Genomic DNA, 13,879 nt, shown 5'->3' on the forward strand with positions numbered 1-13,879 from the left:
AGCTTTTCTCCCCCTTTTAGCCTCTAACCCATGGACAATTCATTTCTACTTCTTGGGCCTCAGTTTACTCCTCTGTAAAACGAAGGGTCAATCAGTCCCCTCCAGCTCTAACATTTTACTATGTGGCATGCATCATCACCAAGCCATGGCTAGATTCTAGGATTCAATTTAGACCACAAATTGTATAATAATAATAACAACAACAACATTTTGTCTTCATTCCCTAACTATGTACGTAAGCATTTAGAATGCTTCTTGTAGCATCCATTAGGGACTTTTAGAAAAGTGTCTCTTAAAATAAAAATGGGGAGAAAGAAATGATAACCATAAAAGATTATGTGTCCTGTGAAGAGGCTGAAGAAATCCTTTATTTATCACCTTAAAAAATGTTCTGAGAAAAAAGATGAGAATAGAGCATTTCCTTGGGTTAGCATGCAGACCGAACACAGAGACCAGGAAATGTCTCCATCAGCGAATTCTAGACAGAGAGAGAGTGAGTGCATTTGTTCCTTCTCTATGAATTAATCCATTAAGCACCTTTGGGGGGCAGAGGGAGGGTGCTAGGAAATAGTATAAGGGAAACAGAACACTGTAGCAAACAATATACTATTTCACCAGGAAGAACATTCTGTTAAGGAATTGTGACACTTGTGACTGACTAGCTGTGCTCTGAGCTTCCAACCCACCAGGCAGTTCATGGGGTAACTCCTCACTGCCCAGGTTCACTCCAGCTGATAAACATTTCTCTTTTGTCCTTGAGATCATTTTGCCCCAGTTGGGATTTACTTGTAAGTTTCTGGGTTGTCAAGGGAAAGCCGTGAGTAGGATCAGCTCTCCGGAGCCGGAAGAGACATCTTGTCCACCTTCTAATTTTACAGAGAAGGAAACCAAGGCCCAGAGAGGGAAGGGGCTAGGTCAGGTTCATAGGACTAGCAAATGACAGACTCAGGGCTCATGAGCTCAGGCACAGAATTAAAAGGGACGTCAGAGACTCCACTCCTTTCTCCATTTTGTGGATGAGGAAACTGAGGCACTGGTAAAGAGGTTCCTTACTGGAAGTTCCCTATGGCAATGATAGCACAATATAATTTGGTTTCAAAGGGGATTTGAATATATAAAGGCCTTTGGTATGCATGTGTGGGTGTATGTGTTTGTATGTGTACACATGTGTGGAGGAAAGAGAAGGAAAAGGAAAGGCAGGATCAACAGAAAGCCAGGGCTGGGCTAATATCCCACTTCAGGCATATCCTGGCTGTGTGATAAGTCACGCTGGGTCACTTAACTTGTCCCAGTGCCAAGCAACCCTCAAAAGCTAGAAACAACCCTAGTGGAGGGTGTTCCTTCTGTGAGAGCTCCCCGTACTAAAGAAGTAACAAGGCAGATAGATAAGACAGATGATAGATTGGTAGGGGTGTATGTGGATAGATAGATAGATAGATAGATAGATAGATAGATAGATAGATAGATAGATAGATAGATAGATAGATGGATGGATGGATGGATGGATGGACGGACGGACGGACGGACGGACAGACAGACAGACAGACAGACAGACAGATAGATTAGATAGATAGATAGATAGATAGATAGATAGATAGATAGATAGATAGATAGATGGATGGATGGATGGATGGATGGACGGACGGACGGACGGACAGACAGACAGACAGACAGACAGACAGACAGATAGATTAGATAGATAGATAGATAGATAGATAGATAGATAGATAGATAGATAGATAGATAGATAGATAGATAGACGGACGGACGGACGGACAGACAGACAGACAGACAGACAGACAGATAGATAGATAGATAGATAGATAGATAGATAGATAGATAGATAGATAGATAGATAGATAGATAGATAGATAGATAGATAGATGGATGGATGGATGGATGGATGGATGGATGGATGGATGGACGGAAGGACAGATGGCCAGACAGCCAGGCAGACAGGTAGGTAGATAGATGGATAGATGGATAGATAGATGGACAGACAGACAGACAAATGATGCTTGGACTAAGGTTCCTGCCACCTTCCCCCAATTCTAAATTTTTGAGAGCCTTGCAGACCTCCTGATCCAGCCTAGCCCCTCTGCTGTCCCTTTCTTGTTGGGGAATTCCCCCATTCCTCCTTGTCTTGTCCTCTGGGGACAAACAGAATAAACCGATAATCCCTCCTTCACAAGATAGCCCCATAAATACGGTGGGAAAGCTGTTACATCCCTCCTCCGACACCACCTGGTTAGAGGATCTTGGACCAGTCTTTTCAGCTCATGGTGACCTACACAACTTGCTGTGCCTTTGGTAAAAACAGTGGCAGCTCTCCCTTGGGGGATCCCCATTGGGAGTCATCTACCCTGCTCATAGTCAGCAGTAAATGATGCCTCTGTGTCAGGCACTGTGCTGTCTTACTGACACAAAGAAAGGCAAGCAGGCATGGTCTCCATGCTCAAGGAATCTGTTTGCTTGGGGGAAATGCCAAGTGGGAAAGCCTCCATCCCAATTCTAGACCAAGCAATGCTGAGGATGGCAGTGACTTAGGGATCCGAGTGCTTAATTCCCAACCAGCCCCGATAGTGGGCATCTACCTGTCTAGAGGAGGAGCTGAGCCTCAAAGAGAAGTGACTTAGCTAAGAAGGACAGGTAGTATCACCCTTTAGGACCTCGGGCAGTCACCTGAGGGATCTGGGGATAGAGGAAAGCAGTATCAGCACCCCACACATAACCTCAGCCTTGGGCTTCTGCAGGATACCAGCTCAGGACAAAGGACATTCTTCTTTTGAGCTAGAAGGGACTGGGATGCTCAGTCCTGATTAGACTGGACAAAAGGCCCGGCTGGAAGAGGCAGTGGGCAGCCACAGAGGGGTCAGGAGAGTTTGGCCACACTTTATGGAGGCATTCCTCGCTCTGTTGGGCGCCCTCCAAAAAAGAAACAAACTGCAGCATCCATACCAGGGAGGCCATTGTTCACAACCATTAATGACTTCTATTAACTGATGTCCACTTTGGCCTGCCAGGGGAGATTCTAAAGCTGTTTTCACTGAAGGAGTTCAGAGACTCCGTGGAAGGTGAAGGATGTTCTCAGTCCTGTAAGATGACCTCAGTGACTTGAAGAAGGGACGAGCCTAGGACCGAGAGGAGGGGAAGAAGCTGGATTTCTCTCCCTCCTCAGGGAGCTCAGAGGCCAGGCTTATGAGGGACACTTTGATCCCAATCCAAGATGGTAGGGTGCTTACTCTGGTCTGTGGGAGCCCTGACTGCTGGAAAGAACCTCAGCCTGGTAGAAGGCCACCAATATGGGGTGTAGAAAGCATGCACCTGACCAGGAGTTAGAAGGCCTGAGTTCAAATTGCAGTCCTGACATTTCACTCTTTTTTGTGACTTTAATTTCATGAGAAAGCCACAAGGCACAACTGAGGGTTGGGCTTAGAAGCAAAGACTTGGGTTTGATCCCTGATTTACCATTAATCAAATATTTACCAAGCACCTGCTCTGTGCCCAGCACTTTGTTAGATTTTGGGGAAACTGAGGCCCCATAGGAGAAGTGGCTGTTCTAAGGTCTTGCAGACAAGCAGAAGGGAGATCATTACATTGATCAAATGTTGGTCCTCAATCCTTAGGAGGAGAGACTATCTTACTGCTGGATTTGGGTCTGGCACCAGGTCCCAGTGCCTAGCAGATAACAGAAACTAAACAGGGTGTCCTCAGTAGAGGCAGCATTTAACCTCTGGGGGTGGGGGAGCTGTTTTTGTTCTTTATTTTTGGATGGAATTTTTTCTTGTCTTTCTTTTGGCTGATGTCACAAAAAGAGCATTTCAATATACTAGAACAGAAAGAAGAGACACAGGAGGCTGTGACTCCCTAGCCTCCACAGGTTGCTTTTCCTTTAAGAAAGAATCTTACAGGGGGCAGCTGGGTAGCTCAGTGGATTGAGAGCCAGCCCTAGAGATGGGAGGTCCTAGGTTCAAATCTGGCCTCAGACATGTCCCAGCTGTGTGACCCTGGGCAAGTCACTTGGCCCCCATTGCCTAGCCCTTACTAGCCTCTTCTGCCTTGGAACCAGTACATAGTATTGACTCCAAGACAGAAGGTAAGAGTTTAAAAAAAAGAAAGAAAGAATCTTATAGACATTTCCCTTAAAAAAAAAAAAGAAAGAAGGGGAATAAAGGAGAGAGAAGTGAGAAAAAGGGGGAAAGAAAAGGGAGGAAAGAGGAAGAGAAGACAAGGGGAAGAACTAAAAAGAGGAACAGAAGAGAGGAGAGGAGGAAGAAAGAGAAAAAGCAAGAGAGAGGAGAGAGGAGAGAGGAGAGGAAGAGAGAAAGTGAGACAGAGGGAGACAGAGATAGAGGAGGGGAATAAGGGAGCGAGGAGAAGTAGAAAAAACAAGATAGAGGAGAGAGAAGAAAGAGACAGTAAGAGAGAGAAAAGGAGGAGGAGAAGGGAGAGGGAGAAAAGGGGAGAAAGAGAGACAGAGACAAAGACAGAGAGTCAGAGAGAAAGAGAGCTAGCTATCAAGCTAAAGGGCTGCTTTGGTGGTGTCAAGAAGGTCTGGATTCAAGGTCTGCCTCTGAGACTCACTAGTTGTGTGCTTCTGGGTAAAACACAACTTCCCAGTGCCCCAGATGTCTCTGACAGGCCATGGATTCTTTTTTTTTTTTTATAAAACCCTCACCTTCTGTCTTGGAATCAATACTGTGTATTGGCTCCAAGGCAGAAGAGTGGTAAGGGCTAGGCAATGGGGGTCAAGTGACTTACCCAGGGTCACACCGCTGGGAAGTGTCTGAGGTCAAACTTGAATCCAGCACTTCCCATCTCTAGGTCTGGCTCTCCATCCACTGACCCACCCAGCTGCCCCCAGGGCCATGGATTCTTAACCAGTCTATACTCTTACTCTTCCCTCCTCCAGGGAGGGAAAGCCACTGTGAGCACATAGCCCACCACTCTTCTGTTGCCTACCTTTCTCTCACCATTCTCAACAAAAAAGTGCCCAGGCTGCCGCCACCACTCAGTCCTGGGGTAGATTCTCTCCTTTGCTGTGTGCTTCAGAAACCTCCTGAACCTCCGACGCCTCTACATGCCCTCCTGGGATGGCAGCCACCCTGCCTTCTCCGTCCTCTGGCCACCCGTGCCTCTCATTCCCCTGCCCCCCTTGTAGCCAGTTACAGGTCTGTGATCTCTCTCTCAGGTCCATTCTGCCTTCTCTAAACACAGGTATCGGGAGTTGAAGCAGACCTTCTCCGCGTACAGACTGCCATGGGGGTTAGAAAGGGAATACGGTGGGACGATGCCCCTTTCCATGCCAGAGGACTACAGACCCAAATCGGAGCCTCCTCGATACCTCACCAAAGGACACAGACATTATGGCTTCGGGGGAGACCCCTGGCCCAGGTAAAGGGGCTTCTGGGAGTGCGGGGGGAGCTGAGTGTGCCCTTCTCTGCCGCCGCCCCCAAACCCGTGTCACTGATCAGCAATCCCACCAGAAATGAAGGACAGGGAGAAGACTAAGCTGGGGCCGGCTGCTTAGGTAAGGAGGTCCATCCCGGGCGCCTGGCCTCCTTGAGAACGGCATCCCATAGCCTGTGGGAAGCCCAGGAGGGAGCAGTGATACCTTAGCACGGACTCAAGTTAAGGCAATGAACATCTGTGGCCCACAGCATCCCCCAATAGATCAGTGGGGCACGGAGACCCCCAGGACCCCGTGTGCCCCGGACAAGTCCAGAACATTCCCCTTGAGAACAGCTCAAGGACCACAGTCACCACTTGCCCTTCTTCCCCATCCAGCCCTGTCCCAGGAGGTGCCACCCCCCCAGTGGCCATACTTGTAGGGGGGTAGATGCCCTTTGGATGTCCCCAGAGCCCCTTGATCCCCTGCACCCCGGGTGGCGCCTCTCCTAGAGCTGGGGTCCATCACAAATGGCTCTCTGTTGTTGTGCTCTCATTTTGAAGCACTTAAAGTAGACAGACACACGGATTCTTTGTGGCTGGAGACTGCGAGTGTCTACTAGAGACTGGGACACGTTCTACAATGCACAGAGAGCCGCACGTGCCCCAAATAAGAGCCCCTTGTGTTGGCAGAAATAGTGTCTCTCGACAATAAAAAAGTCCCCAATTCTGGCCACCAGACGGGGCTTCAGCTCGGAAGAAGATCCCTGTCTCAGAGCGGTCCGTATGTCAGAAAGAAAAGACGTCCCAAGGGGGCAGCTGGGTAGCTCAGTGGATTGAGAGCTAGCCCTAGAGACGGGAGGTCCTAGGTTCAAATCTGGCCTCAGACACTTCCTAGCTGTGTGATCCTGGGCAAGTCACTTGACCCCCATTGCCTAGCCCTTACCACTCTTCTGCCTTGGAGCCAATACACAGTATTGACTCCAAGACGGAAGGTAAGGGTTAAAAAAAAAAGAAAAGAAAAGATGTCCCAGAATCTGTGTGCCGCCACCCTTGCTCAGTAGGCTTTTTCTTAGAGCTGAACTCAATAAACTCTTTACAATAAATCTATAAAGGATCAAGCCCTGGGATAAGGTGCTGTTCTGGTGTGACCTAAAGCTATAGCCTGCTCCTGAGGCAGGGACTGTGCTGGAAGGTGTCCCAAGACAGGCAGGCTTCCCTAAAAGTACCCTTAGAAATAAGATAAGAATAAATAAAAATAAAAAACAAAAGTACCCTTAATGGTGCTTCCATTTTCAGCCCAGCCACCAGCCTGGATTTTTTTCCAACAGGTCTTCCCAGGATCTCCCTGAGGTGTGCCCTCCCTTCAGTGGCACACATTGCAGCTCACCCATTCCCTCTCATGCCCTGGGATTCCTGCCCACATCTCCCCTTCAATCCTCCTCAGAGCATCCTTGCAACATCCCAGAGGTCCTCCCTCAAGGTCTTTTATTCATAGGATCCACTGCACCAGTAGACCTAAAGCTCAGTTTCCCCTTGATCCAAACCCCAAGGAGCCTTCCTCCTTTCCAAGTCCTGCACCTCCTTGAGGATGGATATGATGCTGCCTTTTTTCGTTTTTAAGAAAAGAAATCATATCTCTGCATCCTAATTATTTTATTATAAACATCATCCTGAATATGTTTTGCATGATTCCACATGCATAATTGATATGTTGCTTGTCTCCTCAGTGGGTAGAGGAGGGGCTAGATGGAGGGAATTTGGAACTCAGCTTTTTAAAAGAATGTTAATGAATGATATAGATGTATTTTAAGTCATCTGTGTTTGGAGTATAATAGAAAGGGGGAGGCAGAAAAGTCTGGTTTCAAGGGCAAGCCCTGGCCTGGCATCCACCAGCTATACAGCCAGGGGTGTGCTGGCAAGTATTTAACAGCCACTTCTCCAAAAGGACGCTCTGTAAAGTTTAATCTGCATTATTCAGATTTCCCCCATCACTTTCCCAAGTCTAGACAATCAACAAAACAATGAATCAAGCCCTGATTTATAGTGTTTGCTGATTTCCAAGGCGGAAGTGTTCACACTGAAAATGTAACAGTCAGCTTTCTGGAATCCCTTAAAACTAGCTCCAGCACACACCCCTGTTTACAATTCTCCTAGTGCTGAGCCTCAGATTCCCCACCTGGGAAATGGGAGTTAGTGATAACTGTGTAACGGTGACCATCCCCTCTGGAGAGTATGCCCAGGACTGCCCTGCCCCATTGGCTCTCAGGTAGCCCATGTGTCACCAGAAGGGGCCCAGCTGCAGGCATGAACTTCAGGAGGGATGACTGCTGTTACCCAGGTACAACCAAGCTCTCCCGGTGCATAGTCAATTAGGGAAGACAATAATACCAAGATGAGAAACTGGTCTCACTTTTGGTTTTGGTTTTTTAACATTGAATTGAATGAATTGTACCAGAAGGAAGGAAGGAAGAAAGGAAGGAAGGAAGGAAGGAAGGAAGGAAGGAAGGAAGGAAGGAAGGAAGAGAGGGAGGGAGGAAGGAAGGAAGGAAGGAAGGAAGGAAGGAAGGAAGGAAGGAAGGAAGGAAGGAAGGAAGGAAGGAAGGAAGGAAGGAAGGAAGGAAGGAAGGAAGGAAGGAAGGGATGGAGGGAGGGAGGGAGGGAGGGAGGAAGGGAGGGAGGAAGGAAGGAAGGAAGGAAGGAAGGAAGGAAGGAAGGAAGGAAGGAAGGAAGGAAGGAAGGGAGGGAGGGAGGGAGGGAGGGAGGGAGGGAGGGAGGGAGGAAGGAAGGAAGGAAGGAAGGAAGGAAGGAAGGAAGGAAGGAAGGAAGGAAGGAAGGAAGGAAGGAAGGAAGGAAGGAAGGGAAAAAATAGTGAGCCCTGGTGATTGCTGGGGTGATAATCAGGGGTGGAGGCTTCTCAAAGACCTCTTCCTGAGCTCCAGGCTTCAGTAATTCTTAGCTTTGAGAGTTTAAAGGCACCAAATCCACATTCTCCACTTTGGGCAGGCACAGAATAGCCCTTATTGTTCAGGGATGGATCCTTTAACAAGAATTTGTTAGATGCCTGTGGTGTGCCCAGCCCAGTGCTGGGGCAGGCACTGATGATACAAAGAATGAAGTCATCCCTTCTTCTCTGAAAAAGCTGACATTTCCATGGGATGAGCCCTAGACAGCTGAGGGGGCTGCAGTAGTCTTGTCTCTTTTTGCATAACACAGTGATGGGAACTGTTGCAATGACTTTAAAGCATCCCAAGTCCTCCAGGATTCTTATGATCAGACTGGGGGTAGCCACCCCAGTGGATGGGCAGCATCTCTCCGAGAGCTTCTGCATGCTGAGTGAGATCTCGTTATCCAACTCGGCTGGATGTCAAATGCAGCCTCTTTAGGGGAATTGGCTCCTGGGGGCTGCTGCCATATTTTATTCCTAATGAGCAAAAACCTTTTAAAAGAAAAAAAGACTTAAAAACAATGCAATGAAGGCAGTAGGGTACATGGAAAGGGCCTTAGATTCGGAGGCAGAAGTCCCAGGTTTAAGTTGTTGCTCTACTATTTCTTTTATTTTTAAACCCTACTTCTTGTCTTAATAACAGCTCTAAAACAGAAGGGCAAGGGCTAAGCAAACAGGGTTAAGTGACTTGCCCAGGGTCACACAGCTAAAGAGCTGAGGTCATATTTGAAACCAGACCTGAAACTCTTATCTATTGTGCCACCTCACTACCCCTACTACTTAGTAACTAATGTGGCCTTTCTGGGTCTCAGTTTCTTCATCTGTCAGAATGAAGGGTTGGTCAAGGTAAGAGCACCACAAGGTCCCTCCCATCTTTAGAGCTGTGATCTGATGATTTAGTCACCTTACGCCATTTCCAGATTACTGAAAAGGAAAAGAAAGAATCAGTTTTTAAAAATCCAATTGCACATTCGGAAATGAAGAGGATGGAAACACAATTTAAAAATTCATCTCCCATTAGCTTTTATCCTGCAACTATAGAATCCTAGAGAAAATCTAAAATCCAGAATAAAGTAGTATATAGAAATAGAAAATTGTTGGTACTTTCCAGATTCCATCCCCTGCTCTAAAATGACAGATCATCTCTTCTGTTTCCATATACTTTTGTCATGGTGTACGCCCTCCATGAGAATGTAACCTCCTTGAGCACAGGAACACCTGTCTCTGCATCTTCCACCCCTGGTACACAGTAGGCGCCTAATGTTTGTTGAATTGAAATATACATTTTCACACATTTAAATTGGAGTCAGATAACTCCTTCTCCAAGGAGTAAGTGGAGCTTCCTGTGGCTTGGGCTCTAAAAGGGAACCAATCTTTCTCTTTCTTTTCAGAGGCATCCCCATCCGACAGTTCTATCATCTGACGCAGAACAAAAAGAGTAACCTTTATGATAATGACTCCTTGTAAGTGTTTGCCAACTATGAGATCACAAGACCTTGTCTTGGTGGGGGGGGGGGGGATAACTGTAGCTTCCTATTCTTCTGAGACATCAAATAGTGATGCCTTTTTTTGAAAGGAATCTGTAAAATCACTGATGAGCAAAAATTGAATAATGGCAGAGTTTTGGGTCTTTGGGAGGCATGGCGGGAGGCTTGGAGATCAAATCACTGTGTAGCCAGAGATCTTTCCTTCTGGCCATCTCTAGTTTGGGAACAAGAAAGCCAAATGGGGAGTCGGGGAACCTGGGTTCTAGGCTTGGTTCTACCATCTCTTAGATGCTCCTGTGCAAAGTCATTTAAATCAATCTATTTTTATACCCAAGCATTCAGGGTGCGGGCAGCATGCCATAGGCAGATTCCGAATAAAAGGAAGCCTTTTTATGGTTAAGCAAAGAGAAAAGATGGCCATATTTAGAGGAAGACGTATTACGACAGGAAACTCTACAGTCCCCAGTGGAGGGATGTGTGGCTCAGAGACACATACAAAGAAAACCAAATGGGAGGACTGAGAAATAGAACGATGGCAATTTCTGATATTGAAGAGACCGTTGATTTATTATACAACTGATTACTTTTTTTAATATTTAAAAAGGTCAGAAATGGAAATAAAATCAGGAGGGTTTTTTCTGTTGTTCAGCTGAACTGTGATTTTGTGGGTTCAGGGAACTCCAAAGTTGCTGCTTCTGCAGCTCCACGCCAGTAAATAAATAAATAGTATCGGCAGGTTGTTCATTCGCTTTTCCGCGGAAGGATCTCCCCAAATTCTTTGTGTGGCTCGAAGCTTCCATAGCTTAAATGCTTGCCTCCTTAGCGGTTTATATACACATCTTGGCTTCGACCTTCTTCCTATGAATGAGGCGTTCGCATTTCCACATTTTGGCAATTTAGAATTGCTTGGCGTTGGCCTAAGACCTTCCCACTTGGCTATTCTAGCGTTCCAGGGCCAGGGCTCCACTTGATTTTTTACCTTAAGCATCTTGCATGAGACCTGGAAGTGTCACTCTCAATATCGACCACTGGAGGGCACCAGAAGCACATGCAATAGGCTCCCTTTTTCGGAGATGCCCGCATCTGCCCCTAGCAAAGCAGACGTATAATTGCGCAGCAGGAGAGAAAAATTAATGAGCTGGTTTGGGTTCAGGAAATGGACTGTCTGAGCCTCTGTGGGCTGCAGTCCATCATGCAGGGCGTTTGCTGTGTGCTTTGGGTATTTAGCCAACGGATGGCATCCCATTTCTTTTCAATTGGACCTCCCAGCCTTCCCCGCGCATTTTAGAGAGTTGTTCTTGGAGAGTAACATAGCTAGAGGGAATTTCCTTCCTGGGAGCTCCCGGCAGCCAACTCTCAGAGGGGAATCGGCTAAACCAAGCCCACCAGGGCAAGAACAGAGTTCACTTCGGAATGGAGAGATGCTCCATTGATATGGTGAGAGAATACTACAACTGGGCTCAAATCCCTTCTTTGACACTTAGTAGCTGTGTGACCAGGAGCAACTCTGATCCTCAGTTTCCTCATCTGTAAGAGGAAAAAGAAACCCTTGGGAAGAGTTGTTGAAAAAAAAAAAAAGCTCTAGGAGAACATGTATTTAAAGCACTTTGCACATGTGAAAATCAGTCTGAATTATTTACATCTAGATTTGGGTACATTTACTCTGCTTTTAGGGAACCTATATTGAACCTTGAGAGGCAGTGAGGTACATTGGACAGCAAGCTAGCCTCAATGAGGTCAGGAAACCCTGGGTTCAAGTCCTGCTTCTACTGTATACTGGCTAAGTCACCCTGGGCAAATAATTTGTCTTCTTACTAATCCTGGCAATTCTAAGTTGAAGAACAGTTTTTTTTAATTATTATATTTGGGGGAAGGATTTTCCTCAGTAGTAACTTCTGATAACAACAAACAGATTAAGAGCACATTTAATCTTAGTAAGCCTCTACAGTTAAGTGTCCAAAGATCATGGATTTCCAGCTGGAAAGGACTTTGAAAGTCATTAAGTCGGATTCCTCTCATGTTACAACTGAGGAAACTGAGGCCCCAAAAGAGAAGATAGAAGCTACTTCAGTAGCATTTATTAAGTGATGTGCCAGGCATTGACCTAAGCACTAGGAATGCAAAGAAAGGCAAAAAACAACAACAAAAAACTGGTCCCTGCCTTCAAGGAGCTCCCATCTAGTGGGAGCAGAACTGTTCTGGAGCCAGCTCTAGCCAGCTGCCCAGACCTGATTGTTAAATTTTCAGTGTCAGTATTGTGAAAATTAAAATTAATATACAATAATCTCAAATATATTTTATAAGATTTATTAGTAATCACTAGAAGTAACAAAATAAAACCATGTGCCCATGGCTAATTACCTACTCAAACAGCCCACTCCACCAATGCCCAGACCCAGGGAGGAAAGAGGAAGACCACCCTATTTATCCCCTGTCTATGTCTGTAATGACAGGAAGTCGGTGGGCTCCTGGGAAATGTAGTTCAAAGGCACAAGATTTCCAATCGCCCAGTATCTCTACCTCAGAAATTAATCAGGGTTTCATTCATTGTTTTGTTGATTTCTAAACTTAAAATGGTGGAGATTAAAGTTAACAGTACATAGCGCGTTATGCCCCCTCCCCAGAGCTGCTTGTTAAACATTCACGCGAGCACACCCCTGAATGGGAAAGTTGGTGCACAAACAACTATGGGTGACAAGCTTTATAGGATAACTTCAGAGCCATCTCAGGGGGAAAGCACTGAACTTAAGGAGGACAGAGAAGAAAGGCGTCTTGCAGAAGGTAAGACGTTAACTGAGCCTTGCAAAAAGCCAGAAGGCAAAGATGAGGGTTCAGAGAGCACAGGAGACAGCCAGCCCTCCCAGAGAGTCAGAGGTGTTAGAGGACAGCAAAGAGGCATGGGAAGTGTGACTTGCCCAAGCTCACGGGGGGATTCACAGGGGATAGCCAGGATTCCAACCCAAAGCTTCTTTCTCCACGTTGAATGAGTGCTGTCCATTTAGGGTCACATATTGTTTTTATTTTTATTTCTTTAAAAACTATGTAAGTGTGAAAGAAAAAGAAAAGCTCAGGTCAGTTTAAAATCTGGAAACAAACAAATCAATCTTAATCTGTTTCCAAGTCCCCCAGCCCTACAGATATTTACACAGGCTCATCCTTGTTGTACTAAAATACAAATGAGGCAGGCTGCAAACATAGTGGACTGAGTCCTAGGCTTGGAGGCAGGAAAACATGCTTTGGTTTGGGTGACCCTGGGTAAGTCACTTTCTGTCCTTGGACCCCAGAGTTTTCTCCTCTATGAAATGGGAGTGACAAGAACACTTACCTCCCATTTATGAACCTTGAAGCATTTTCTAAATGTGAGCTACATCTGTCCCTACCAGAGTTCAGCTCCCAGGGGTACAACTGCACAGGATTTCCTAGAAGCTTAGTTTCAGAATCTTTGGCTGGGTCAACTTTGGGATCAACTGTTTTGGCCTGGGGAGTTGGGAAGTGAGGGATTGGGGGGAGGAGGCATCTAGATCATCTCACAACACTGGCATGTGAGCCTCTCTTCATTGCCTCATAAAGCATTAAAGGGCCCAGGGCCAAGAGAGAAAGCACATGATGACGCACCTCCACAGTTCCTGTCCAGTGGGACAAAGGCTCAGACTGGTTCCTTTTAGGTCATGAAATTGCGCCAGGCCCAAGGTGTCCCAGGCTTTCCAAGGCCCAGCACAATATGAGCTGATAGCAAAAGCAAACATCCACAAGGCAGAGATAACTGGAGTCCACAGAATGTGATTATCTCAGGGACCAAAGATAGCAAGCCCAAGGGCCTTCATAGTGGGTGGCAGCCCATTCTTGGAGACAGTGACAAGAGGGGCAGGGAATGGGGTAAGGGGAAAGAGAGAGAGAGAGAGAGAGAGAGAGAGAGAGAGAGAGAGAGAGAGAGAGAGAGAGAGAGAGAGAGAGAGAGAGAGAGAGAGAGAGAGAGAGAGAGAGAAAGAAAGAAAGAAAGAAAGAAAGAAAGAAAGAAAGAAAGAAAGAAAGAAAGAAAGAAAGAAAGAAAGAAAGA

At 46.4% G+C, this 13,879-nt stretch overlaps 1 protein-coding gene across 1 annotated transcript in view; it reads left to right on the forward strand.

The window, feature by feature from the left end:
* The window catches only part of SPMIP4 (sperm microtubule inner protein 4), a 49,902-nt gene that overhangs the window by 1,060 nt on the left and 34,963 nt on the right, over nt 1-13,879 (forward strand). Inside the window, 2 exon segments of the mRNA XM_007507948.2 lie at nt 5,218-5,394; nt 9,727-9,798. Coding sequence (XP_007508010.2) covers nt 5,218-5,394; nt 9,727-9,798 — 249 coding nt within the window.

The sequence above is a fragment of the Monodelphis domestica genome, chromosome 5 (assembly GCF_027887165.1).
Source record: "Monodelphis domestica isolate mMonDom1 chromosome 5, mMonDom1.pri, whole genome shotgun sequence".
Lineage (NCBI taxonomy): Eukaryota > Metazoa > Chordata > Mammalia > Didelphimorphia > Didelphidae > Monodelphis > Monodelphis domestica.